Genomic DNA, 27,865 nt, shown 5'->3' with positions numbered 1-27,865 from the left:
CGGTTTTCGTACGATTCTGGAACGGAGTTATTACGGAAACAGGTTCCACTGTATGCTTGTGACTATTACTGTATGCTCTGTTTGTATGCGTTACTGCTCCCTGTGTGTTAAAGTAGCAGTTGTTTTAAGGTTTATAATCACCGTGAAATTAATGCTAATTTCGTGAGTCGTCTTTGGCCTTTCGCATTGTATGTTAGCATTAAGCTAGCGGACTTTCGTTGATGAAACGATGTGGTTTGGTTAATGTGGTTCTGTAATTCTCTTTTGTTTTGTCAGTTTTGTCGTAAACTTCAACTGGGAAACAAATCCCATTTCTTCACTGTGAGAGAGTGAGAACAGGTGCAAAGGAATACTTTCAAAAGTGTTTTAAGCGCATAGAAGGTATAAAACTATATATATATATATATATATATATATATATATATATATATATATATATATATATATATATATATGTATAAAAGTTATTTATACAGTCTCTTGAAATCGCGGTCGGGTCTGGAACGTGTCCCTTGCAATAAACGGGGTTTCACTGTATATTTCATTTCGCCACTGTGGTTTGAACCATTGCGCTAATATGCAAATCAGATGCCAACTTAACCAGCCTGATAAAGAGTGCTGAAGTCCTCTGTTCTCCTCTTCCACATCTTCTGTTAATGTTCCTCTGCCAAGTCATGTGTTTCTCTCACATTTTTTGTCATCTTTCAATCTCCCCAATTCTCAATCTACAATCTGTGTCTGTGGGGGAAGTAGTGACATGCAAAGGCCTGGAGAGAGAAGGAGGGCAAATCAACGTAGAAGGGAAACAAAAGCGGTCATTCGTAAGGGGCGAAGGATTGAGGGAAGATGACTTAAAATACCGAATTGTAATCAGATGTTAAAGAAAAGTAGGGATCCAGGTTTTCTGGACTGATACTCCCCTTCCTTTTTGATCTATGACCCTGCTGCTTTACAGTCTTCCCTCACCTGTCGGTGAGTTTCTTCAGCGCCCTCTCGATGTTCATTCGATGCCCCACGCGAGTTACCCCCAGGTCCAAGAAGTCGTCCTTGGTGAGCGAGGGTAAATGAGATCCATCTATTTCATTATCGATGAACCGCTCTATGTGTTCGCCCAGGTTCAGGTAAGCCAACCAGTCGGCCACATCGTACTTGGTCCAGTAGGGCAGCGGCTTGAGAGCGAAGGGTTTGGCTGGCGGAGGAGGGGTAAGGTGGGGGTAGTTGAGGCAGGATGGGCTCGGGGGCAAATGCAACGGGGAGGAGGCTCCAGAGAGATAATGGGTGGGGGACAGAGAGCGGGAGACGAGCAGCGGGTTCGGACTCGGCGCACCAGACGGGGAGAAAACCGGCGGTGTTGAGGCCGTGTAGGTGTCTCCTAGAGGGATGCCGGGAGAAGGAGGGGTGAGGGGTCCTGGGAATTCAAAGGGGTTACTGTAGACTGGCGTACTGGGAAGAATGGGCAGGGAGGATGGTCGCGGTGGGGTGGGGTTGGGCTGTTCGGTGTTATAGATAAGAGGGCTGGGTGCGCGGCGTCGGGAAACGGAGGATCGCATCTCCTGAGTGGGACTGCACTGGAAATCGAAAGTCTGCCGCCGCATCTTGGAGCGATGCTTCGGCGACGTCGGGTACGGGCAGTAGGTCGGCGAGTGGGGAGGGTGCGAGTGAACCGGGGAGGGTGGCATCTGCGGCGAGGGGGAACGGGTCCAGTTGCGTTGTCCCGGTACCTGCGGGGAAGGGGATACGGAGGGCTTGGCCGACAGATTGGGATGGGGTACTTGATGGTGCTGAGGGGAGGAAGTGGGCAAGGGTGAAGTGGAGCGGCCAGTAGGGGGGCTGTGAAATGCGTCGGAGAAATCTGCGGAATACCTGAAAGACAAAAACAGAAACATCAACCATGATTCCAAACTTTCAGTTTTATACCGCTGGACTGCAAAGGTTAGACACCAAAGATCCTCTATATAGCGATGCCTTGAGATACATGTTTAATTCATTCTGTGACCACCGTCATAACTCAAAACACTCGTACCTCAAATCGTCTTTCCCCTTTGAAATGAATGGCAAGGCCATTAATCCTGGTGTAAGCCTAATAAAAAATAGGTGTTTTGTTATTGAGAACAACCAACCTGTGTATGGTGGGTGATTTTGGAGTGTGGCTCCAGTCGTCCATGCTCCTCATGCTACTCATGTGGTGAAGCTTGGAACTCAGCTCATTGATGATGCTGGCCTTCACACCTGAGAGAGGCGAGTGAAGCCTGCGTGCATCCAAAGCCACGCCGGCTCTCTGGAGCTGCTCGTGCTCACCGACCTCCCCCCAGCCTGCCGACCGAGTATCAATGGGCCTGTCTAAGCAGGCGGCCAATGTAGCGCTGAAGTCGTCCTCCATTGTGGGTCTATTCTGCACAAGTCTCCTTTCATCAGGTAGGGCTACATCTATCCTGATATTGTCTGGGATGTTTTGTCTGTGCAGTTGTAAAGGCGCAGGGTTGGTGCTGTTTTGCCTTCGTAGTGCAACAGGCAGAACCCTCCCCCCTCCCTCCTTGTAATGAGTCATCTTTGGAAAAGCAGGGTTTGCTAATTTGATGTTCTGTACCTCAAACAGTTGCCCACCGCTGTAAGATGAAGAAGGATCCTGAGGTGCACCCGCTTTTCGCCCTTCACTGCAAGCGCCATCTCCTCCGATGCCACTCCTCTCTCCTCTCGGACCAGTCAATCCCAACATTTCAATGTGATGGTCACTGCTGCTGTGACTATCCAGCTCCTCAATCCCAGAATCTACCACTGAATCTTGCCATTCTCCACTCTTGGGTACATTAGCGGGGTGGTGAATGTGGTTAGCAGCTCTGCCTCCTGTGCTGAAGACGGCTTGAGGTCCTCCCACAGTCGTGCTGTAGTCTGAAGCTGTAGAGGTTATGGTGGTTGTGGCGGCCGCACTAGCTGTCATAGTAGTGGTGGCATACGTCATGGTCGTGGTGAGGGCGGCTGTGCCTCTGTCGTGAGCTGTGGCGTCACGCCCCACCAATGGGTCGTTGGTGTAATACGACTGCGAATGGGATATTGGTTGAGGTCTGTGTAGGTTGGTGGCAGGGAGAGCAGGGGATGGTAAAGATGGCGAAAGAGCGGACTGTGTCAGGGTAGCCACCTCGCTGTCGTAGGAGGTAAGGCTAGAGGCAGCAGAGTCACCACCCTGTGAAGAGGTTTGAGGAACGCTCTGGGTCTTAGGAGATGGTAGGGGAGGCGGCAGTGGAGCAGCACATCGTTGACTGGCATGTTGGTAGTGCTGGTGGTAGTCCTTCGCTCTTTCATTCTTGCCATTGGCAAACTGTAACGGAGGGGGCAAAGGGTCTGCAAAGACAAACTCTTCATCTACATCTATTGAGGGCGCCGGTGGAGGCAGAACCATCATTCCCAGGTTTTCCGCTTTTGCCTCTCCCATCGCATCAGGTGCTGTAGGGACGGTGTACTGGGGGATGTAGCTGGTGTTAGGAGTGCTTTCCATCTGCAGAAAGGAAGGCCTGCGAGGGGCGGGCTGAGCCGGGGGTGGTGGAGGCTGTACGGGGGGAACGGGTCTGCTGTCATGGGCCTCCTTTTGTCTCTCCGAGGGGTTTTGTGGGTTATACTGGCTTGAATATTGGCTGTTTCTGTCCTCTGAGAAACGAACTCTCAGACCTTCTCTATGTCCTACATCCTTGTCTCGCTCCATCTTCTCCCCTCCGCCTCCCATGCGTAAGATCCTTGGTGACTGAGGCCGACTCTGAGATGCGGGCGAGGTGGTGGTGGTGGGGGAGGTCAGGTGAAGGGAAACCGGTGACGTGTACGTAGATTGTGTTGGGGTCGCAAAAAGAGAGGGTGTTGGGGTCTGGGTGGGGGTGGAAAACGCTCCCACTGTGGACAGCTGCCGACCAAAGTGTCTCTCCTCTCGTCGAGTCCTGCGGTCATCCTTGAGGGCTCTCTCCCTTGCGGCGAGTGCGAGTCCAAGTGGAGACGAGGGATCTAGAATCTTCCCTGTGAGTGGGTGGATAAAAGTAGTAGCTGGCTGGAAGCCATACACTGACGGCGCCGACTTGGGTTGACCATCTTGGCTGAGGGCAGGAGAAGAATACTCAGGCAGGCCAAAGGCTGGAGGCATGCTGCTAGAATAGTGGACGTAATTGTCTCCAGAAAACATGCCCTCATCTATGGACTTGGAGGGCCGCAGTCGAGGACTTGGTACTTCCATCTGTGAGCTCTGTAATGGCTGAATCCTTGCATTTAGTGCTTCCCCTCCCTCCCCTCCTCCCCCTCCCACCTCCTCCTGGATGTCCTCCTCAGATGAGAGGAAGAAAGAAGCACTCTTTCTTCTCATGTCACGGAAACGTTCCCTCTCCCTGCGTGCCCCTCCACCTCCAAAAGTCATACCAAAAGTCGAAGAGTAGTCTACGTTCTCCATATTTTGCTTCATAGAAACCAGAGGAGCGGCAGTCGATTGGGGCAAGGAGGTGGATGTCGGGGGCTGGGGTGGCGTTGAGGTGAGGGGTGAAGGTAAAGTGGAGTCGAGGCTTTCCAGAGATGGCTGAGCAGAGTTGTGGTCCTCTGCATCGTGTGGGACTTCCGCCTCCATGCTGCTACCCTGGCTGCTTCGACCACTGCTGCTGGTGGAGGGCGCTTTGACGATGATGGTTGGGATAGGGATGGAGGTCTTCTCTTTGGCTGCGCCACCTTTCCCACGATGTTGTCGCAGTCCATCGTCAACTTTAGACTGTTTAGTCAGAGCGCCCCGACCTCCCCTCCGGGCTGCCCCCCTGCCGGTCCCTCCACTTTGCTCCCGAGTGGCTACATGTGAATGATGTGGCACATTTTGTTGGGTTTTAGGTTTAGCGCTTGTTGGTGGTGTAGCGCTGCTGTAGCCCCTTCTTAACCCTCCCATCTTGCCACCGCCTCGCCTGGGTGCCTCTTGCTCCCTGGCGCACAGTCCTTCCGATTGTCTGCGGAGAGTGGAGACCATAATCTGCTGGTTCACCCCGCCTCCTCTTTCCCACCCTGATTGATTAGGATGGCTTGGCTGGGACTGGAGCTGGAAGTGGTCTTGAAATACAGGGGGTATGGGCATTGCAGGCCCTCTCCCAGGATGAGGGCCTGCGGATAATGGTGGCTCAGGTGCTGATGTATTCGGTGGTGGGGGGATTTCTTCCGGTCCTGGCACTGACAGGCTACGAGCCAACTTCATAGCCGGTGGATGAAGGTACTGCCTCTCCTCCTCAGTTATACCTTAGTACAACAACACAGGCAGTAAAAAAACAACATTGAATGAATTATTGACCCTGTGAAGTCAATTTCAAGATTTGCTTCTAAATACATTATACACGTTTGAAGGTCATTGCTGAAAACATGTGCTAAGACTGAGAACTATGTTAGTACTCAATTGTGGAGTGTTAAACTGTTTTTCACCATTTCATATTTCCAGATTTTTCGAGTGTAGCTACAACAGTGCTACGTGAGCACTTTCAAGTTGCTCCTCCCCGACTGTATAAGAACTTGACCGCCTTCGTTCGCATCAGTCCCTGCGCAATTTGTGAGGTGCAGTTAGCTAGCAACTATGCCTACACACTGAAAATGTACCCTTCAGATACACTTTAGAGCGCCTTTAGCAGAGAAAGGGAAAAACCGAGTTGTTTTCTTAACTCCGACTTGACAGACAGTGCATGAACTGTGGCTTCGGGCTGGTGTGACAGCGTTAGAGCGCCTCGTTGTTGCGCTGTGGAAAAGCCGTACACGACCCAATCGGATATATTCCAGCCACTGGAGGCTTTAGGTGGATATATGTTTGCAGCTCAAACATAAGAAAAACGCTAGACGACGTAGCATCCATTCTTCCAAGTCATAACGGTGGTATTTGATTGCGAGCTGATAGTTGAGCGGATCGTGGCTATACAGAGAACAGCTTGATTTTTTTTATGAATTTGAAGCATCGTTTGATGTACTTGCCGATTTTTTGAATCATTCAAATTTGGCAGGCTTGTTAACAAAAATCCTCTGTGTGGTGTATCAAATTTAGAAGACATTTATTTTCACTTTACAGGGACTTGGAAAAAACAAATCTTCCAATTGACATTTGGTCTTACCAATGGATTTTTGACGCATCATGACTGCATGTTGGGCTGGTTGAAAGTGGGCTTGGTTGTAGGTAAAACCAGGTCTGGTATTGACTGTGGCTTGCAGCTCGTACGTTGGCTTCAGGTTTCATACATAATTAAAAGAAGAAAAGAACGTTGTCACAAAATAGAAGACATAATAAAGTAGAACTGAGACGAGCTAATTCTATCATCATCATTTTTTTACCACTAGAATACTGTATGAAAAACATCCACCCAGAGTACTGGTGCACCAAACAACAGAGGAGCTGAATGGACACAACCTGACTCAGACTTAAGCAAACGTGTGGGTGGTTCATTGTCAATCATTTTTCAAGTGCTGTGAGGGCAGCGGAGCACCCCCACAGCGAAAAGACAAAGAAAGGCCGCATGATTAAAGCTGTGCTACTGCCTGAAGCAGAGGAGAAACTCTTCCTGCAGGAGTGAGAACGAAGTCCACAGCTGACACATTTAAGGAATAGGAGTACGTCCAAAATCAAGCATGCAGGATGCCAAATTATGAGCATTACATCAGAACTGACAGAAAATACCTCATTGGAGACATTAGGAACAATACTCTTGCTCCGGTCCCTCTTGCCTCCGTGACCTCTTTGGCCTTGGTTGTCTGATGTAATCGTGTGCTGGGCAGCAGCCAAGATTTCGTCAAGTTTATCTTCAAAAAAAAAAAAAAAAAAAAAAAAAAAAAAAAAAAGAATGAAATGGAGAGGAACATGAAAAGGAGCGTTACATGATCCCCGAAGGTGTAAAAACACTCCATGACCAAAGAGTGCTTCTTACTCAGTGCCATCTGATAGACTGTCCTCTTCTTATCAGGACCCTGAGAGGAATCGTAGTCTGGGAAAAAAAGAAAAAGAGAGGAAAAGCTAGCATCAAATGGCTCTTAATTAAGACCTAGAGTTCTGATCGAGTCAATGATAAGGCCTGATGTTCACCTGCTTTCTTTTTCCATGGCGAGGCAGCTGGAGCATACATAATTGGGAAAGATAAATTAGGTGCGAATGCAAGTGCCGTGTCGTTAGGTTCATATGGCAGATGAAGGGATGGAATACATACTCAGATACAAGATGGTGTGAATGCAGAGGAGGGGTGGTGATAGGGACGGAAATGACAATGAGCGCACACATTTTCGTGATTCTCCCACCTTTGTCCACTTTGGAGCAGCACATTCGGTGGAGAGAAAAAGGGAAAAAAAAGAGCTGCTGGTAACTGGTGGCATCAAGCAAGTAATTATGTTCAAATCTCTTGTCACCTTTCTTCTTCACACATAATACAAGAACTACATTGCTGTGAAAATGTAACAAAATGATATTTCACCTATACATTCATATATTCTCCATACAGTCGTGCCTTGAACTACGACTTGAATTGGTTCCGTGACCATGCTCGCGAGACAAATCACCTTTCCCCATTCAAATGAGTGGAAATGCCGTTTTTGTGTTAGCACTCTATAACACGGTACTTTATAGAAACATACAGCCATGACATTAGTAAATCAAATGTGAAGAACTCAACAGTTTTCGCCACACCTTTTGCTTCAAATCAATGGACATTGTACTACTTCTTTTGGTGTGCGCACCTTAGCGACAGTATAACACAAACATACATGGAGACAGGCGCAACTCCTCAGTAAGCTGCAATAACATGAGTCGCAGAGGATAAAGAATATATGCATTGTTATACTGTCTGTCGTCATGTGTTGCTCTACTGTTTGTGCTCAAATATCCGTTGCTTAAAGGTTTATAACACTAAAACACAGATGTTATTCGTTAGCCTATTTATGGTGTTTGGCTTTGTTTGTTAGGATGACGCGAAGTGGACTTTCCTAAGGCAAATCTATGGGGTTGTTGTAAATACACAAAGTGTGATTCTTTTAGTTTTATGTTTAGTTTGACAGTTATCTTTCCTAAGAAGTGTTCTTAAGTCGGGTCACTCGTATCTCAAGGCACCACTGAATTTACTCTTGTCTTGGTCATCTTACCCATGTCTTCCAGCTCTGATGTCATTGACTTGGAGCGCAGGGCAATGGCGGGAGGAGTCAGCCTTTTGGTCTGCTGCGGGGCTGCATAGGGAAGCCAGCCAAATGCAAATTGAGGTCTACTTTTCTTGTACAGTACACACACGCAGTCAACACTAACAACTACGTTGCTAACGTGTTGACGTAAAAATGCAATCTGCGTCGTTGTCACGCGTAACGGAAAAGGGGAACAATATGGCGCTAACCTTTCTTTCGAGCAGTATCCTCCAGCTCGGGGTTTCGAGCAACCATGACAACTTTCACCATCAGACTGTTGCCACCCTGTCGGATCATGTTGACCACTTGCCGGTGTCCTACCTTGACCACATTCTGGCCATTCACCTGAAAAAGCAACAGTGACCAACTGTGAGTGTGAGTACTTTGCAAGTGTCTATTAGTGTCCACGTGGCCGATTAAGATGACAAATTGTTGATGTTGTACACACCTCGATGAGGAAATCCCCCATCCTTAGGCCGACCCTCCACGCCACGCCCCCCTCATCGACAGATTCCAGGTACTGCAGCGCTGGGAACGCTGGCGTCGGAGTGAATTCCTCTATGGGAGTCTGAGCTGTGGAGGATTGGGCAGAAAAGATGAGTATGAATGGACACATAATAAGAACGTGGGTTTGAAAATGAGTGAGTGTTTTTTGTGGGGGGGAAGCTCACCTTTGGCTCCCCGAAGTACAAAGCCAAATCCCTCATTGTCTTTCTTCTGCAGGAGTGCTGTCTTCTCCTTAATGATGTAGTCACTGTAAGGAGAAGGAGTGGGAAATAAAATAACACAGTGGAGTCATTTGACTTCGGTTGTGCCTTGCGAGAGGAAAGTAATTTTGTCAATTTGAGGGGAAAAAAAAAACAGTTTAACTGCATCACATTATGAAACCACACTGCAGCAAAAGAAAGGTCGGTGGCACAATATACAAGCAGTGGTGCACAATGAAAGAGTGACTGACACGATGGGAGGAAAGCACTATGAGATGCCATACTAATGCAGCCTCAGTTGAGCATGATACAAAAAAAATAATAAATACAAAAAAAAATAATACAAAATGTGTGCATACACTTCAGTGATACCGCTGACTTACAAATGCACCTAAATGGCTGCATTAGCTTTCACAGCCTCTGGCAGCTTTTGCAAGGATGCGGCCTCAGCGACTGCAGAGCACCACGACCAGCCATACATACATGACACTTTCGATTATGTACAAGTGGAGCTTGGACAGGCCTCTAAACGTCCTCCACCAACTTCATGCTCTCAGGCTAAAGCAAGACTGGGAAGAGCGGTCGCACTGATGCAGTCTTATATTATACCGTAGTAGTATTATTGGCGTTTGAGCAGTGGAACATATGTGGGCCAGCAAGGTTCTTTATGATTCTACTAGCATCTTTGGGATTTGTAACCAATTTTTTTTTTTCTTCTAATACAGGAGTGGCAAAGGGTCATATATAAAGCATTCTAAATGAAAGCTCCTTTAGACAGCAGAAATGCAGGATTTAAAAGGAAATTAATCACATTCTTATTTGTTAGGTTAGTTTGTGACCTTCGGCTTCACACTTTTATGAACGCGATTAGCTTTTTTTGTATATAGCAATAGTTTGGCTATAGTGAATGATTTACTTATTTAATTATCTCTAGTGTAACAATATTTGTTTATTTAACCAGTCAAAAATGGCATGTTAAGTATAATAATATTAAACTCATCCACTTAACCCTCATTTATCGTGGGGGATAGGTTGCTGACTCACCCGCAATAAGTGAAAATCCGCGATATCGAGAGACCAAATAAATAAAACCTTTTTTAATAGTTTGACCCTTCCACACACTTTAACCATTTAAACATAATAAAACACACATCAAATTATTTTGAAACATATTGTAAACATATTTGAAAACAAAACAAAAATTGCAAGCAGAAGATGTATAGGAAATACTGTACATGTACACCTTTTTAGAATGTTTGTAGCCAGGCGCCAGGCACCAGGATCCGTCCAGGTGTCAGAATCGGAAAACCTTGACAAAAACCTTTTGGATATCCTTGAGAAAAAATCTTAATTAATCCAGCGAAACGTGGCTGAGGAGAGTAAATCAAGCGGATGTTGTAAATGGTTGTAGAGAGAAGATTGCGAGATGTAGTAGCCACTTCTAAGGGACAGTCTGGGAACCAAACCTCCATCATTAGGCCTGTGGAAGCCATTTTCTTACGCATAAAATGTTTGATTTGGTCGTCTACGTCTGCTTTATAGCGCTATCTGTTTCACTGTCAAAAGAGCTTGTCTGTGCCATTAATCCGAGCGAAACAGAAAAGTCAATTAATTAGCCAGTCCCTCAATCATCACGTTAACTGTCTGAATTTCCACCACGTCTCCTTTTGAATCAACGTACCTCACAGGCAATTAACCTGATGTAACATCTTTTTTTGAGACTGACTTTTCACACATACAAACTATGAAGGCTAAAATCCTCATCCAAGCCATTTATTGACCTTGTTTTCTCAATCGTTATGCATGGTCAAATGACATCGAAGGTTTGTTTGTTTTGGAGTCAGCCAGTCCTCCCGCAAACGTTCCCAGCTGGTTGAAAATGCTGCAGCTTGCCTCTTAAACGGAACACGTAAGAGTAACTCCTATTCTGGCCTCCATTGCACATGAGAAAGCACCCTCACTACCCATTTTTAAACTCCATTTGTATTCCTTGGCTTTCAACACAGCTTGAGACTGCTTTTGTTTTAGGGTCTTATTTGTTTTTACTGTTTTTTATTCTTTGTTATTGTTTCAAAAGTAGGTTATCTTCAATTGTCTTACGTTCAATTTGCATTTATGTACAGCACTTTGTTTCACTTGAGGTTGTTTTGAAAGTGCTCTATAAATAAAATTGAGTTTACGAGTGGTGCCATTGGTGCTATTGCCACCCGGAAGTACGTATGACGTCATGGTGCAAAGGTCTATAAGGCTTTAGTCCTGAATTGTAGTAAACACGACAGGATGTCAGCCCTAAACTCAACTGCGGTCCTTGTCCATGCTCTATGTCCCAAAAACATAAATGCTTTCTGCTGAACCTCAAAGATAAGAGAAGACCAAAGAGCCACACAATGAGCCATAACTTGAGCACTGAACTCAAGACGATCGCTACTTTCCCTCACGGAGGGCCGGCCCTTGCGCGTTCTCCATCGATGTTGGTTTGCCAAGGCTTAGCCGCCTTCCTGCCATCTGTTCCTCACACCTCATTCCTTTTTCTCTCACCCTGTCCTCCATCATGCAATCCCTCTCTGAAGATCAAAGTAACAGAGTGGGTGGACCGATACATTGGGATCTTTGCGCATCCACTTGTACGAGGAGGGGGAAACACGGCCCAGGTGGTTCCGACTGAGACCCTCGGTCACTCTTGTGCATACTTTGACCTCAGCTGATTGGAGCTATTTAACTGGACAATAGCCACACACGCCACGGGTGATGCACTTGATGGATGTCCGCCACACACACAATGGATGGAGATGTATCAAATATTCAGTGCAGGCACAAAGGTGGTATTCCCACAGCATCGGATGTGCTCCGGCAAAACCTTTTCTGTTAATGCATGGACGCATGCACATTAACACACGTAGGAATAAATACTGAATGTAATCCCTCTGCACAATCATCAATTCTACAATGGATATTTAAAGAGACGGGTATAAATAGCAATGCCCATATGAATGAGAATCCGCTTCAAGGAAATAATGAGTCAAAAGAGAATGTAATACACCTACAGTCTGCATCAATGTGTGTTCTCTTTGTACACACTCATACACACACACACACACACACAACCACATAGTTCAGAGACACACAAATAAGCATGCTGCGGCGTCTACAATCTATAGCCACTTTACATTGAACGCAAAATGTCAGAGCCACGCACGCTCCGACGCAAAGAAGACACACACACACGCGCGGCACATGAATTCGGTCTTGTAAAAAAAAAAAAAAAAAAAAAAGCACACGGCCTCTCAGTAGCATCATCTACCTCTCCCCTCTCTCCATTGTCCTCTCCTCACATCCATAGCCAGCCAATGAACGAGGAAACAGCCGCTACCTGTAAATGAACCACACGCTCCTGTTTCTGGGGCCCAGTGACGGCCACGAAGAAGAGAGGGAGAGAGAGCAATCTCTCTCACCGCATCCCCCCATTGCCATGTCACCCCCCCCCCCCCCCCGCCTCCCCACCACCACTCCTACTCTTCCTCCTCCTCTTCCTCCTCCCTCCAGCGGGGAGAGTGAGGAGGGAAAGAGAGCGCGGGCGAGGAGGAGGCGCGTGCAGGTCTGAACCCCGTATGGGAAGCAGTTGGAGCATTTATTTCATATCTTACTAGAGTGCTGAATTGTCCCTGTACTAGTATGCGCTCTGTGATCGCTAGCGAGACAATTCAGTGCTCTAGTAAGATAAGATAAGATTTCTTTGTACCACAATGGGGAAATATCGTAGTCGAACGATTATGTCTTACTAGTAATGTTTTAAAACTACTGTATGACATTTCTGCGCACTAGTAGAACAATTAGGGCACACTAGAAGAACAACTAGGGCGCACTAGTCGAATGACAATCTCTTGTGACATTTTTTCATTACTGCGCACTAGTAGAACGACTCAGGTGCACTAGTAAAATAAGTCTTACGAATGGCGTTTTTTTTCTGCCGCTGCCTTCCACTACCGTATGAAATTTCTGCGTACAAGTAGAACAACTAGGGCGCACTTGCACTACTTGCCTTGCCTTGCCCTGCCTAGTAAGACAATTGTTCTACTAGTGCACTGGATTGTCTTACTAGTGAGGACAAAGAGCTTACTAGTACGTTGACAATTCAGCACAGTAGTAGGATATGGAATAAATGCTCAAATGGCTTTCCATAACACCGCATAGTTGAGACAATGGAGGAGTTTGACAACATGAGATATTTATTAATCTGTGTGTGTGTGATAGCAGGGGAGCGGGGGGATGGGTGACGATAACAAGAGAGGATGTGCAAAAGTACGCTCTCCATCACTGGTGAATCACAGATTGGCTAACAGCTGATTCCCACCATGGACTTACACACAGACACACAAACACACAGACACACACACCTGCCAACTTTGTCATCGCCGAGCTTTTCATCGCAAACACTTCTCCTAGTTGCTATGTGGAATCATATTTGACATTCTCCCTAAGAGAGAAAACATGTACCAGATCACCTTGTTCTGAATGGAGCGCCACTCCACCACCGCTCGCTAATTACACGGGTACAAAAAAAACAACGACACAACCACATACATAAAAATAATGACATTGATGTCAGTTCCAGTGTGCAAGAGGCTGTGAGGTCCCCTCACTAGCTCAGGGATACGACCAATGCTCAGCCTGCTTATGAGTCATCATCAGCAACATGATGTATTTACTCACAAAGACATATTCATACGCACACCGACTCCAAAGCAAAACATGTACAGCCTTATGTCAAAAGAAAAAAAACAAAACACAAAAACAAAAAACATGCCAAGTTATAGGGAGCTGAAAATGACATGGCTGTGCTCACGGAAACATAAAAAAAAAAAAAAAACATGAAAAAGAAACAGAAAACGGAGAAAGAGAGAGAATACGCTGATTCGGAATGTAGCACAAGGGCGGACATAACAGCACAGCGGGTGAAACAAGTGGGCTTGCTCAAACACGCTCTGTTTCCTTCCAAGCTAGTAAAGCTACAGAGCTGACAGATCGCTTGCTTCCCACATCCACAGACACCATGTTCCACACTGAAGATCGGTTCAAGGGCATCAGATCACACAGGAAAAGAGACGCGCCTTGAAACCAGTGGTTCTCAAATTTGGGGGTCCACGAGCAGTAGCTTGGGGGTCCGCTAAATAATTTGCAATTCATTATGTTGTATATATTTATTTAACCCCCCCCCCCCCCATTGAAATGAATTGAAATACCATTAATCCGTTTTTAGCGCCCCCACACAATTCTTTTCTTAGGTTTGAATAAAGAAAAACAACGGTGTATTATATAAAAAAGGAATATGATATAATGTATTGTAAAACATAGTGCTGCCTTGAGATATGAGTTCCAATTGTTCCCTGACTACGCTTGTAACTCAAAATACAAGTATCTAAAATCATCTTTCCACATTGAAATGAATGGAAATGCCATTATTCCGTCCCAGCTTCCCCCTCAAAAACACACTTTTGTAAGGTATTTTTCAGAAGTTGAAAAAAAACACGATATAAAATTAATTCATTCATCTTCCGTTCCACTTATCCTCACGAGCCAATCGCAGGGCAGGGCACATAGAAACAAACAACCATTTGCACTTTTACACTCACATTCACACCTACGGGCACTTTAGAGTCTTCGATCAAACTACCGCGCCTGTTTTTGGGATGTGGGATGAAACCGGAGTACCCGGAGAAAACCCATGTAGGCCACCGTGCCGCCCGTATGTTTTTTATAATGTACAATATTATATAGTGAATCAGGACATTGGAATTTCTCGAGCTTATCTACATCGCTAGCAAAGATCTCCGCCTTCCCTTTCCGCTCCTGAGCCAGCGCTGTCAACATAACAAACACGTGTGCTCTCACAAGAGAGTCTTCTACGCGGAGGCCACCGATCAGGGGAAAAGGGGCGGTCTTCACCAAATATGGACAAAGCGGATAGAAAACTGGGTCAAACAGAAGTAGCTGTCAGAGTGGCCTTTTGTGGACACTCCTATGTGTTTTTTGAAATGAAATTGTCACTCTATGGAAGTCTAAATAGCCAAAATATGGGACCTTAAATTCCTTTTTATTGAACAGGTCATAAATATTTAGATTAAAAGTAACAATTACAATAACCCCTGCAAAATGTGTAGTTATGGGATTAGATGGGAATGAACTCAGCTTTTTGTCCAGTGGACTCTTACCTGGGACCATCGGTGCCGTCGTAGGCGCCGACTGTGACGTTACGGAAAAGCTTCCGCTTGGCTTTCACGCTGCGTGTGTCTGCAAGGCACGCAACACATACGCTACATTTTAGTTTCATCGTTGTTTGTCTGACACCTTCCCTTGCCTTTTCATGCACAAACAGATTCCCGCCCTTATTTCGGCGTGTCTTTCATCCAGCTGTGGCTTTCTGAATGTCTAGGCCCTGTAGAAATTAATAACATGTGGCCATCATTACACTGACTTAAACGAGAATGTAACCTAAATTTGCAACCCATGCAATATACAGTATGTGCTGCACAATTTTTTGCACATATACTACCGGTACTCTAGACGTGTGACAATGTGGGTCTAGTATCTGGAGAAGGTGGATGATGCAATGAATTTATCTAAATGACACATCATTAAGCTTTTGTACTGGGAAAATATGTCCATCCATCCATTTTCTATAGCACGTCTTCATTAAGGTCACAAGTAAACTCTATATGTGCCGTGCGATTGACTGGCGACCAGCTCAGGGTGTTTTTAAATTTGTTTTTAAATAACTAGAGGTCGTGAACACAAATGACATTTTAGGTTATGATACAGCAAATTTTAATGTCCCGTTCCGGAATCCCCTAAGATGCCACAATATGGCGCCAAAGCCTTGGCTAAATGCAAAGTAGTAATTGGTGCAAAGAAAGTATGCTTAAGTGGTACATCGCAAATGAAAGACTAAGATCTTTCCAAGTCGATGAGGAGCAAAGTTTAGCCTGGGTTGTTAGCAGAGTTAAGGAGAGTCTTTGCCGCATGTTGTGTTGGTGATTAATTTGTTTTGCTCTGCTGAGTGGCAACAAACAAGCTGAAGCATCTGCGAGCCATTTACTTTTAAGCGTAAGGTTGGAAGAAAAGTTCCAAATTATATTATTTAAAAAAAAAAATTATATTTAAACTTCATATAAGCAATTATAAACATTTTCAGAGGGCGCCGGGGTGTTGATTAGTCCCGTTTTTAATGGTAAAGCTGTTAATGGGCCTACTTTATCACTTCCAGTCCCCAAATGTGCTTTGCGAATACCTTCTTCAAGAAAATGCCTCTTGGCCAAAGAATCCCATTTTTTCCCCTTAAAAATGATGTTCATTTGCCAGGCGTTCTTTGAGTTTGTACATCTTGCCTGGTCGATTGTCCTTGTTGACAGGTGCCACTTCCTCCACACAGTCCGAGGGGAACCACCCAGTGCGACCTTTCGCCGTTCCTTCCCAGTATCCTCCCTCGCCGACGCTTAACACTGCCAAGCAACAAATAAATACTTGGGGATAGATGTAATGCTTTGAGAGAGGTTTCGTTGCTCTTATTGAAGATTAAGCCTCTTCTCCAGCAGTTTGTGTTCTTTGGCAAGTTTAGCAGGGAAACCTACAAAAAGACAAACTATATATTGAGCAATATGAGCATCACAGCACTTTTTAAGTCCTAAAACCTCAGTTTGGCAGTAATCGCTTTGCGTACAAAATCCAACTAAATTCCAGCCTACATTTTGTACAACAAAACCTACAAAATTCATACCTTCCATTTTTTTAAAGTCACCTGAAATCTCTAAGTTTGGAAGCGATCCCTTTTCATACAAAATGCTACTAAATTACTGTTCACATTTTGTACAACAAAAAACAACTACATTCATACCTTCCACTTTTTAAAGTCACCTAAAATCTGTCCATTTGACACTAACCTCTTTTCATACAAAATTCTACTGAATTCCAATCCACATTCGGTACAAAAATCCTGTTTGATACATTTACCGCGTTTAAAACTTACCCTAAAATATGTCAGCTGGGCGGTCATCTCTTTTTCAACAAAGTCCTACTAAATTCGAGTTCAGATTTTGTACAAAAATGCCACAAAAATCACATTTGCGTTGCAGTTGATGCTTAGTTTTTCAGATCTGAGTAATAGATTATTCCTGGGTGACTGCACCACAGGCCCATCTCACCTTTAACTTTGTCCCCTTTGTTGAGTGACAGCTGTCTCTCTCCACTAGCAGAGTGCGCCCGAGTGGCCACGTATACTCGCCCTGGCACTGCGCTGTACATTCGCTTCATTTGACCTCCCCCGCTGCCTGCAGGGGTCACCCTGTGGACAGAGGCCGAAACAATGACAATCTCTTATAGTGAGTTTGCAGTTAGTGCTATTAGAATGCGAACTTGGTATTGGTTATTCCCTACATCAGTGGTTCTCAAACGTTTGACACCAAGTACCACCTCAAAAAATAATTGGCTCTCCAACTACCACCATGGTGACCGACATTCAAATGTTCATCAAAAAGTGAATGCACAAAACTGCACAAAAATTAAGTGCAGTTTGAACATCCATCCATCCATTTTCTGAGCCGCTTCTCCTCACTAGGGTCGCGGGCGTGCTGGAGCCTATCCCAGCTATCATCGGGCAGGAGGCCGGGTACACCCTGAACCGGTTGCCAGCCAATCGCAGGGCACATAGAAACAAACAACCATTCGCACTCACATTCACTCCTACGGGCAATTTAGAGTTGTCAATTAACCTACCGCGCATGTTTTTGGGATGTGGGAGGAAACCGGAGTGCCCGGAGAAAAGCCACGCAGGCACGGGGAGAACATGCAAACTCCACACAGGCGGGGCCGGGGATTGAACCTCAGAACTGTAAGGCAGACACTCTAACCAGTTCATATTTATTACAAAAGGTCCAATAGCTGACATTGATCTGGTATGTTGTAATTACGTGACAGCAATGACGCAATGGGCGGCGCACCTGGGGAAGTTTTGGAAAACTATATTTGATTTGACAGATAAGTGAACAATATAGCCCACTGTATAAAAAATCCCTACATAGTGTTTAGGGACGAGGGAATGAAATTCATTCATTCACTCAAATCTCGTGAAACTCATTTCATTGATTTAAGTGCGAACTGCAATTTTTCTATCAGTCTGTTATACAAGATTGAGTCTATATTGAGGCCATAACTAGTCCCTCTATTTCTATTACTTAATAGAACGTTCACTAACTGCTCACTCCAAATGTGACAATGTGACATTCTCGTGGTTATAATTAGTCGGAAAATGTAAGTGGGACAATTAAAGCTCAGCACAGTTTATAAATGGAACCAAAAGGACCTGATTAGATAGAAAAGCCGTCGGTCTCCACGGGCTCCTTACCCCTGCCTGCCTCGTGGCTGCCGGTGCCGCTCCTCGGTGTCGCTCTGGCCTCCTCGTCCTCGTGATGGCGAACGGGTGCGATTTCTGGGGCTGCTGGAGCTTCGCAAGCCAATGGAGGCTCTGCGGTGGCCCTGCAGAAGCATGTCAACGTTAGACCGTGAAACACAATACAGGCCTGTGGTACCATGACATTTCGGAATCTAAACACTATTATTTGCCTGTTTGCTGTTTTGTGCTCAGGCCAAAAACCTGTCAAATATAAAAATATTGCTTTGGTGCCATCTTGGTGCCAAACAACTATGTTGTACTGAGGGGAGGAGCTTCATTTAGTCAGGCGGTAGCCTTGTCTTAATAGAAACAAGTGCTTTGCCACCATGTTGTGGCATATATAGGAAATTACAAACCTTTTTGGGTAGGCGTCAAATAACGATTTTCGGTATTTACCTCAGAGCTCGGTCCCTATCAAATACATTTTCCCCATTGAACTTAAGTGAAACGCTACTCGTCCGTTCCAGCCCCTGAAAAATGATAGATATATATTACGTTTTTATATGGAAAAATAGCAATGCATTGTCGCCTAGCTTGTAAGTGAAATTCAAGTTTGTAATCAACTCTAATGGCTAACAAAACCCTGTAGATGGCGGCACTGCATCGCTTTGGATTTGACGTTCAACTCAAGCCATGCGGTGAGTCAGTGTCGCTCACGGCGCATTTTTACAGTTGTACGTCTGTAAATAAAAGGATATTTTGCCATCAAAAACCCTTTCTCAGTCTTGTTTTTGTTGTTTTATAGTGTGAGGTGTCACAAAAGCAAAACATATCAGTGTCAAAGTCACTGTTCTGCTTGTTTTCTCTGTCAAACCAAACCACGTTCGACTGCTGGTTACTAAAGAACGCAAAAAGCTAGCAGAAACATTTATTTTCCCACTGTGCCACTGTACTTGGAAAGTACAACTGGCCTTTGGACAGCCATAGAAGCAGAACTTTATATACCTGAGCTGGGTTGGGAGTGGTTGCGGCCTTGTTGGGAATAACCACAGGATCAGAGTGGGTCATGGTGTTGTCGCTGTTAGCGCGCAGTAAGGGGTGGGACTGCAGTGAGAGGAGAGGCAGCGTATGGGAGCTTTCTTTTCGCTTGGGGACGTATTTTGGTGACTCCAAAAAAGGTACTAAAAAAAGCAAAGCGGATGATACAATGGTGAAATAGACAAAGATAAGAAGGCAGATTTGAAGGGAAAGAGTGAAGAAATGCGGCATGAAAACTCACCTATATCTGAATCTTTGTGGTTTTTGATGATTTCCCCAAGTTCGAAATGACCAGACATTACGGACAGCTGCAAAACAAAACAACGTAGACGCTCCATTTCAAAGTTACGAAGCGAATGAACAAAAGTCGAACACAATGCGTTAGACGTCCCACTGTAATTGTCAGCTTACCTGAAATGGAGTCTGACCATGTTTGTTCTTTGCCTCCCTATTTGCTCCCCTGTACAAAAGAACACGGACACAGCTTTCCTGGTAGGAGGGACAGTGTTTAATCACGATCAGCCGTAATAATTTGCTCTATTGGCAGTCGTTTTTATAAGGGGGGATTAGTTCTACTTGCTTTGTTGTACAGGGCAGAAATGTGAAGTGGGGTATTCCCTGAAGCATTCTGAGAGGAGGCGTCTGCCCCATAAAACAGCAGATGCTCCAAGTGTTGGGCAAAACCGTTCTGGCAAGCCTTTAAAAGTCAAAACGGTGCAATATATATTATACGTTCTCAGTTGAATTCGGCAAATGTCGTATGGAAGAGCCAAATAAACAGAATAGGAAAAACAGCAGGCCAGAAATTCAGAAAGAAAAGAATCTTACATGCGTTTGAACAATGTTTTATAAAGAATCAGAATAATTGAATTGACAGCAAAAAAAAAAAAAAAAAACATCAAATAGACAGAAATGAGCTTTGAGCAGTATGAGAGGTTTCCTCATATTTCCCGCAAAGAATAAAATAAACAGGTGACATGTGCAAAGTAAAGAAAAAAAAAAAAAAAAAAAAAAAAAACACGACACGGAGCAAACCAAAATAAAATACCATGACAACGAGCTCGCAGCACACACATAATGATATAATGGAAGTTAGCAACGCCCCTGCATCCACACACACACACACACACACAAAGAGATCATTTCTATGCATTAGCTGCAATTAGCACGGGATGAGTCATGTATATTAATGTCCACATATTCTATACTGCGTAAACCTTGAGTGATGAACTGATGCTATGGGAGGTACCTTATGTATTTCTTCCATTCCAAACTCCTCTTCATCCCTGTGCTATTGAGAGGAAGGAGAGATCATGGAAAGATGAGTGCATGAAGGCCGCGAGAGTAGAATGTTGATGTTGAGGTGGCGTAAAAGCGATGTTATATCACAGACAGAAGCAGCGGTGGGGAGTAATCAAGCAGAAATACTTAATTACTGGAGTTAAGTAGATTTTTCCGGTAGCTGTACTTCACCTGAGTACATATTTTTTTCTGAGAGCTTTATATATTTACAAAAGAAATTGCATCGATACTTGTATTTTTATCAGTCTTTTTTTTTTTTTTTTTTTTTTTTAACACAATAACTGCACTTCTACTTAAGTACAGAGCGGAAGTACTTTTACCACCTCCACAGAGAAGACAATAGCTCAAATATGCAAAAGAAATATGACAGGAAACCGCATGAAAACGGTAACATGGGCTCAATATCAAGAGACAACTTAATTCCCCCTGAAGTATTTGGAGAAGTTGTCCAAGAGAACCTGATGAGACTCATCCCAGCCATTCTCATCTCTCGTCCCCAACTTGGCCCGGTAATAAAGCAGAGTCTCGCAGCAGGAGGTGTCGCCCCCTGTCAGGACGGTGTGGTACAGCGGGGTCAGGCCACTTCGGTCTTTGTAGTTTGGCGAGCTTCCCAATGACAAGAGAGCCTGGCAAGCAAGCGAAACAATGCTTGAACTGGAAGCCAAAAACCGTCTGAGCATTTGTTCCATATCCTTGATATCCAGCATACGGTCCATGTAGTAATACGCTCTTTGTCCTCACTACTACACTTGTACTACTACAGAACGACTGTGTCTTACTAGTCATGTTTTTCTACTACTGCCTTCTACTAGTGTATGACATTTCTGCACTCTAGTAGAACAACTTTGGTATACTAGTAGGGCACAAGTGAGGCAAAAACAACAACAACAGTGCACTAGTTGACATTTGCACGCTACTAGTGCAACTAGTAATGTGCTTGATGTTAACTAGTAGAATTTGATAATGTCAATAGTTGCACACAGTTGTCAACTAGTGCGCAGGTTTGGCTCAGTAGTCACATGTAGTTGTGCTACTAGTATGCTAAAGTTGCATATTAGTACGAGGACCTTAAGATGGATATCAAGGAGGTCAAAGAAATGCTCCAATGGTTTTCCGTACATACTAATGTCACCTTGCAGTCCTTACCAGTAGCCCGCTATGATTGTGAACCCTGACTGCTTTGTGCACTGCAGTCAGGCCATCTCTGCTCCTGAAGTCCAAATGAGCTCCGCCCTGAACCAGAGCCCTGATGCCCTCCACCGGCACGCCCGTCTGCGCGGCCACAGTCAGTGGGGTCTCTAGTTCACGGTGGGAGAGAGAATATGAAGATGTGCTCGACAACTCCATCCCGACGAGCAGGCAGCAACTGATTTGAAAACTCACCTCCACTTTCCGGGTCGTGAAAATTTGGATCGAGGCCTTTATCCAGGACTTTGAGCATTTTCTCCAGCGCTACAGTCTGAACGTAATCCATGAACTTCTTCAGACTGGCCTGAGATGTCAGAGAATGTGAGTAGAATTATACATTGTCCACAAGTAACACACACCCGCAAGAAAATTACCTTGGTACACAGCTTGGAAAGGGCCTTTTCATCCAGATTTGTCTGCTTATACACTTTGGTTTTGTATCTAAACTAAGGAGTGGAAAAAAAAACAACGTTTTAATCAGTCACATATCAACAATTACAGTGTTGCCTTGACTCGCAAATCAGCTTTCCTTTTGAAATGAATGAATGAGTAGAATGTTACAACATATCACACTATTTTTTATTTAAATTTGCAACCTTGCAAAGCTACATTTTTTTTTTTAAACTTGAAAAAACAAACATACAATCAAGCGCAGAATACTATCAAGGATGTCATTGTGTTTCATTCAGCTGAAATAGCAGAAAAGCACATCCGATAAGATCCAGCAAACGTTCCATTTCCTGAACTGGATGCCAAAATATACAAACCGCTCCAAATGGCCTTTTTGGATCTAGAAGGGACTAACTGGCAATAGCATACAGACTGAAATTACAGGAGGACTTGTGTACACATTCCCTCACTTGAAAATACAGAATGATGGTTTGGAAGGGAAACAATTAAAGAATCATTCCACAGAAATGACGCTTCGGATCATTATGAGCATGTACCTTAATTGAATGTATTCATTTGGTTTGCTAGTGCAATAGATTCTCTACAGAGACCTTTACTGATTGAGTTTTAATGTATTATTATTATTTGTTTGGTTTTAACTGTGGCTATTGGACTGTTGAAAATGCATTGAGTAAATTCAGCAACTCACATTGCATTTTGCAGATAGACAGAGAGTGTGTGTGCTTTTCTGACAAAATCGTTTTGTGTCATTTATTGAGTAAATGTGTGCGTTTTATAGAGTTTGAGTTACTTTTCCAAAGTTACTAAAAAGTTTCCAAACAAGTCTTAAAAGTCTGTTGCTCGGTCTTTTTTGGGGGAAACATTTGCTAGCATAGTCTGGAAAGTTTGTAACTCTAGCAGCTAAATTGGCATCAATATTATTTATTTATTATTTTGTGATATTTTTTGTCAATATCAATTCTACCACCAGAGGGCAGTGTTATGTCATGTATCCACCAAGTTCACTTTACATTGATCACTATGGAGTATTAAGAGGATGGTAAATTTGCTTTCATTTTTATACTTATAGTTAAAAATAATAAGAATTTAGCATGTTATACTTTAACATGTTTTTTTTCTATTTGTTTTTGATTCAAAAGGGAAATGGGGAAACAAAAGTATTGTACTGCAACTAACAGGTGGAAAAGTTTGCAAGACCTATGTGTGAACCACAGTGTTTCGACTTCAAATGTAAATTATGCAACGAAACTTGTTTCTTACCTCCAGGTAAGGCACCCCGTTCTCGAAGGAATGCGAGTATTCCCGCAAGGTTCTCTCCTCTTCCAAGAATTTGGCGTCCCGGCCTTCTCCCGCCGGTTGGAAGAGGCCGTAGTTGTAGACGTCCCACAAGGTCTCGCTGAGGGAGCAGATGATCTGCTGCTTAGCGTTCCACACTATGCAGTCCTGGTCAAACTGGACACACCTCTGAAACACACACAGGTCAAAGTATCTCCTACACCTGATCTGGTGCAACATCAAATAAAATGAGGCAATAAAAACATGCCCTTGCACTTGGGAGCCTTTTGGGGTATTTATTTTTTTAAATCACATTTTCTAGTGAGCACAATAATAATAATAAAAAAAAGTTTACTTATTAAAAGCATTCTTACTAATAACTTTAAAAACTGCACATTGGCAGCTTTTGTATGGAGCAAAATCTTTCCCTTATGGTACATTTGTGCAACAATCCAGTGGAGAAAGAACAGATTACCACATGAGCGTGTGACATCCACCTGAGACTCATTGGCCACAAAAAAAAACACCTTCGAAATATGCGCATAAATACATTTTTGGATTTTAGGGTCATTTGCATGCGGCCACCTTTTCCTCACACCATTACATGACCATTATACCATCAAGTGCTGAGTCACACAGTAGAGAATTTCAGACAGCAGTGAGTAAAAACTGCACAGCTCGGCACAGTTCATGTTCGCCCGCCACCCAAAACCCCTCACCTACACCCTCCAGTGAGCATCCGCCCCCTATATGTTGCAGCAGTAGTTACCGATAGGCACAACCAACTCTATCGGCATGGCAACCACTTCATTTGAGGAGGCAGGCCCCTGCTGCCGTAACGCTATCTCTGCTGTCCCAAGGTGCTAAAGCACGGGATGTGGACGTATAAGATTGCATTATAGGGTATATGTGTGCTCTTATTGGGTTGACATGCGGAGTGCATTAGGCGACAGACTGTAGACAGGACTAAGTGGCCAATGAGAGCAGACCATGATGTTTCCTATACGGTATCAGTGGTGGGAAGTTGTGAGATTAGAATGTTGGTGTTGAGGTTGTACACCATAGACAGAAGCAATAGTAGGAAGTAATAAAGTACTAATCAAGCTTTTGTCTTCGCTCTCAAACACTGTAGGCGTGTCCGCTGAAAAACGGACGCTATATCGTCTTGTGTCTTTCTTACGCCTGCACATCCTTACATGTTTGAGCTGTGAAAAACTACGCTTAAACCTCACCCCCGTGACTGGAATGTAACTTCTTCATGCCGCGACAACCAGGCGCTCTAATGTGGTCACACCAGCGGACGATCTGATGTGAAAATGTATCTCCAGGGTGTCGACGTAGCTAGCTAGCTGACTGCACGTCGCAATTGAGCCGGATAGCCGTCTGTATTTCTCAGTCTTTGCACATTCTTAAGCAACTACCTTCAAGCATGTGTAACATATTTCTAAAGAAATCTCTGACTTCACTTTACAGCATGGAATCAACGATTGCACTTTTATCAGAATCTAATTCTAATTTAAGTACAGAGCGTGAGTACTTTTGCCACCTCTGCTACATATTACATTATGGGAGTTTCTATTCCCAAGCTCGGCGAGTTGATTATGTAGTGTTAGGCATCTTTCTCTCATCACGTCAGGCGTGTTCCAGAGGTATAAGTGGGTTTGTCAGAGGTGTACTGTACAGCATATTCCATATTTGTATCTCTCCGTCCCACCTCTCCCCAAACTCATTAAAATCCAATTAGATGATTAGCAATTACCGCTACATTGAGGGCAGATTAGCTGACATGTAGAACAGCCAGCATGTAAGGGAGATGATGGGTGGGTGTGAGGGCTGACACAGGGGCAAGATTTCTCGCCGAGTCGTGCTATGTGTGGGCTTGTCAATTCTCACCTGACGCCTTTGCACAAGCCGCAACTGCTTTGAGTGTGAATTGGAGCCAGGTTGGGTTGTAAAAAAAATAAAAATAAAATAAAAATCCATATCTGACCCTTGGGCACATACTTATATGTCTGCTGTCACAGGCGGATGAATTCAAGCTCATTATTTTCTCTCACTTCCTTCTGGGAGTCGCCACCCGCCAGAATGACAACACTGTCAGACGAGGTGTGGTTGAAACAAAGTGTGGAAAAATGGTCCGCTTGCTGGGAAAGCTCCGGATTCAAGATGGGAACGTTTGCTCTGAGTCAGTAAGGCTGTGGTGCGTTAAATACCTTTTTGTTTGACATTTCTTATTTCGTCTTGACATTTTCTAAAGCAAGGAGACTTGCTTTCATTGCGGGCCACTTTGTATAGTTATGGTTGCCCTCGGAGCGACAGTGACAACGGTGAAACCACGTAAATGTATACGCTAGTGGCGTAAACATGTGCCAAAAAAAAAATAATCCAAAATCAAGATTCAGTATGTGCCTTGGTTATCAGGTTACGGTTCGGTTCAGACAAGAACAGATTTAAAATGAAGCAGAAACAGCTTACATTTTTTTCTTTGGAACGGTGTGAATTATTATGCTAGAATTTGTTATTGCTTTGGCTCCCCGGGAGAGACTGCTGGACCGCACTAGTTTTAGTGTGTGTGTGTTCTGCTCTGATAGTCACATTTGCGCGAAGCCTTTTCAAATGTGTTAACAAGTTTGACATTCTCCCAATCGCAAGTTGCTAACCATGATGTCCACTAGCCAGAAGCTGAGCTGCACTGTGTTTGTATACAGACAAGGCATGTGCCTAGAGCGCAAGGCAGTAATCTTTCTCGTGTCTTGTCGAATATGTTCCTTGTGGGAACCCTCATAATCACTCTGTCACATTACATAATTGCCCTTCCAAATGATTATTATCATTTTTATGATCAACAATTAAATTGCGACAGAAATGTATACAGAATGGGTAAAAAGCAACTAGGCACTAGAAATTGCTTACCGAACTTTTACTAACGCTAAAGTTTCTATGAAAACATTTTTTTTTAAACAGACAACACTATTGGGGTTTTCTTATTGTCTTACTTTTTTCCTCCTATTCTCTTACTGGTAGTTCGTATGTTCCAGAGGTCCGGTCACTTGATTGTTTGTTGGTTTGTTGTTGTTGATGCCAGGGAGTGCTCACATTGAAATATGAAGATTTGCTTTCATTTTCCAATGAAACAAAGAACAGGCATCATTTGTTTCAATAAATGTGTAATAATGATACTGATTTTATCATGTCTAGTTACTTTTCACCCAGCCTGTATATAAAGTGCACACACAATTCTAATTTGTGGGCAGGACTTAGTATTCTGTGGCCACACATGAGTACTTTTATTCTTGTTTTTGATTGTTATTGTGTTGCTGGAGAAACTATGCACTTACTGTTTGTTTGATGTCAGGAATCCCAATGCGGAACACCATCATGGTGAGGAAGGTGTCCTCCATCGGCGCCATGGTGGTCATGCTGCGCTCCATATGAGCCCTTCTCTTGTGCGCTGCATTCAAGCCCGCGTGATGCTGATTGGCCACTGTGCCGTGATGCTGCGTTTTATTGGCTGTTTGATGATGTAGGGCGGCTCGATCGGATGTGTAAGTGACCCCCCGGTTGCCCGACCTGGCGGGCCGGTCTGGTCTCTGCCTACCCACCACAATGGCTGCCGGTTTGGCAACGTCGCCAACTTTGCCTTCCCAGGATTGTCTTCCTCCCGTCATCTCCTTCTCCACCAGACCGTCTAACCCTCCGTTCTCGATGCCACGTCCACCTTCCCCTTTGCGGGTTTCTCTGCCCTGCTCCTCATCCTCCTCCTCATCCTCCCCATCTTTGTCATCCTGACCGGGATAAAAGTGCTCGTTATTTCCCAGCATGGTTTGCGGCGCAGGGGTCACTGCGGAGAAGGCTGAGTGACATAGTTGTCATGGAGATAAAACATGGCTATCCCGAGAGATTGGGGTCATCCCTTTGAAACATGCTGTGGGGAACAGGCAAAGAAGTGAGTCAGTGTTTCGTTATAGCAGGTCAATGATGGTTTGCACCTGGCAAAATGAGAACACATGGAACCGTGATTCCCAACCAGTGTGCCATCTTGAGAAATTACCCAATTCCACTTCATTAGTCCAAAGATTTGTATTTATTTCAGTATACTATATATACTTTTTGTGACATTTTTGTTGAGGATGGACCCAAATTGCACTGTAACCTTTACAGTTGAGCTTTACTTGAACTTCTCTTTATCCTTTCAGTTACTCTTCCAGTGTCTTTCTCTCTCTGTTGCCACTTGCTGATGACACTCTAAGGTCTGTGGCCGCTTCCAAGGTACTACTACTACTACTACTATTATTATTGTTTAAATACCAAATCTAATTGAACCAGGAAATGTAGTATTGGCCAATTTACAGATCAAATACCTTTCATCAATTCTCATTGTTTCAATTTGAAATGGAATCCATTGTTAATCACTGTTGTGAATGTT

General features: G+C 44.3%; 1 protein-coding gene across 1 annotated transcript; it reads right to left on the bottom strand.

The window, feature by feature from the left end:
• Positions 1-481: 481 nt before the first annotated feature.
• On the bottom strand, positions 482-27,573 carry LOC133469765 (SH3 and multiple ankyrin repeat domains protein 1-like). The gene is made up of 26 exons (XM_061757261.1): positions 26,778-27,573; positions 23,425-23,628; positions 22,128-22,199; positions 21,949-22,057; positions 21,712-21,863; positions 21,024-21,191; positions 20,513-20,554; positions 19,844-19,960; positions 19,675-19,752; positions 19,505-19,571; positions 19,231-19,406; positions 18,238-18,368; positions 17,039-17,178; positions 16,226-16,339; positions 15,053-15,131; positions 8,808-8,890; positions 8,585-8,709; positions 8,346-8,481; positions 8,104-8,184; positions 7,267-7,275; positions 7,058-7,084; positions 6,903-6,959; positions 6,656-6,777; positions 6,096-6,204; positions 2,121-5,241; positions 482-1,863 (listed from the first exon to the last, which is right to left on the bottom strand). The coding sequence occupies exons 1-26, from the start codon at positions 27,258-27,260 to the stop codon at positions 963-965; spliced, it is 6,903 nt and encodes a 2,300-aa protein (XP_061613245.1). The 5' UTR covers positions 27,261-27,573; the 3' UTR covers positions 482-962.
• Positions 27,574-27,865: the final 292 nt, after the last annotated feature.

This window comes from Phyllopteryx taeniolatus, chromosome 19 (genome assembly GCF_024500385.1).
Source record: "Phyllopteryx taeniolatus isolate TA_2022b chromosome 19, UOR_Ptae_1.2, whole genome shotgun sequence".
Classification (NCBI taxonomy): domain Eukaryota; kingdom Metazoa; phylum Chordata; class Actinopteri; order Syngnathiformes; family Syngnathidae; genus Phyllopteryx; species Phyllopteryx taeniolatus.
The sequence above is the reverse complement of the archived record's forward strand: the minus strand, read 5'-3'. Positions and strand labels throughout refer to the sequence as shown.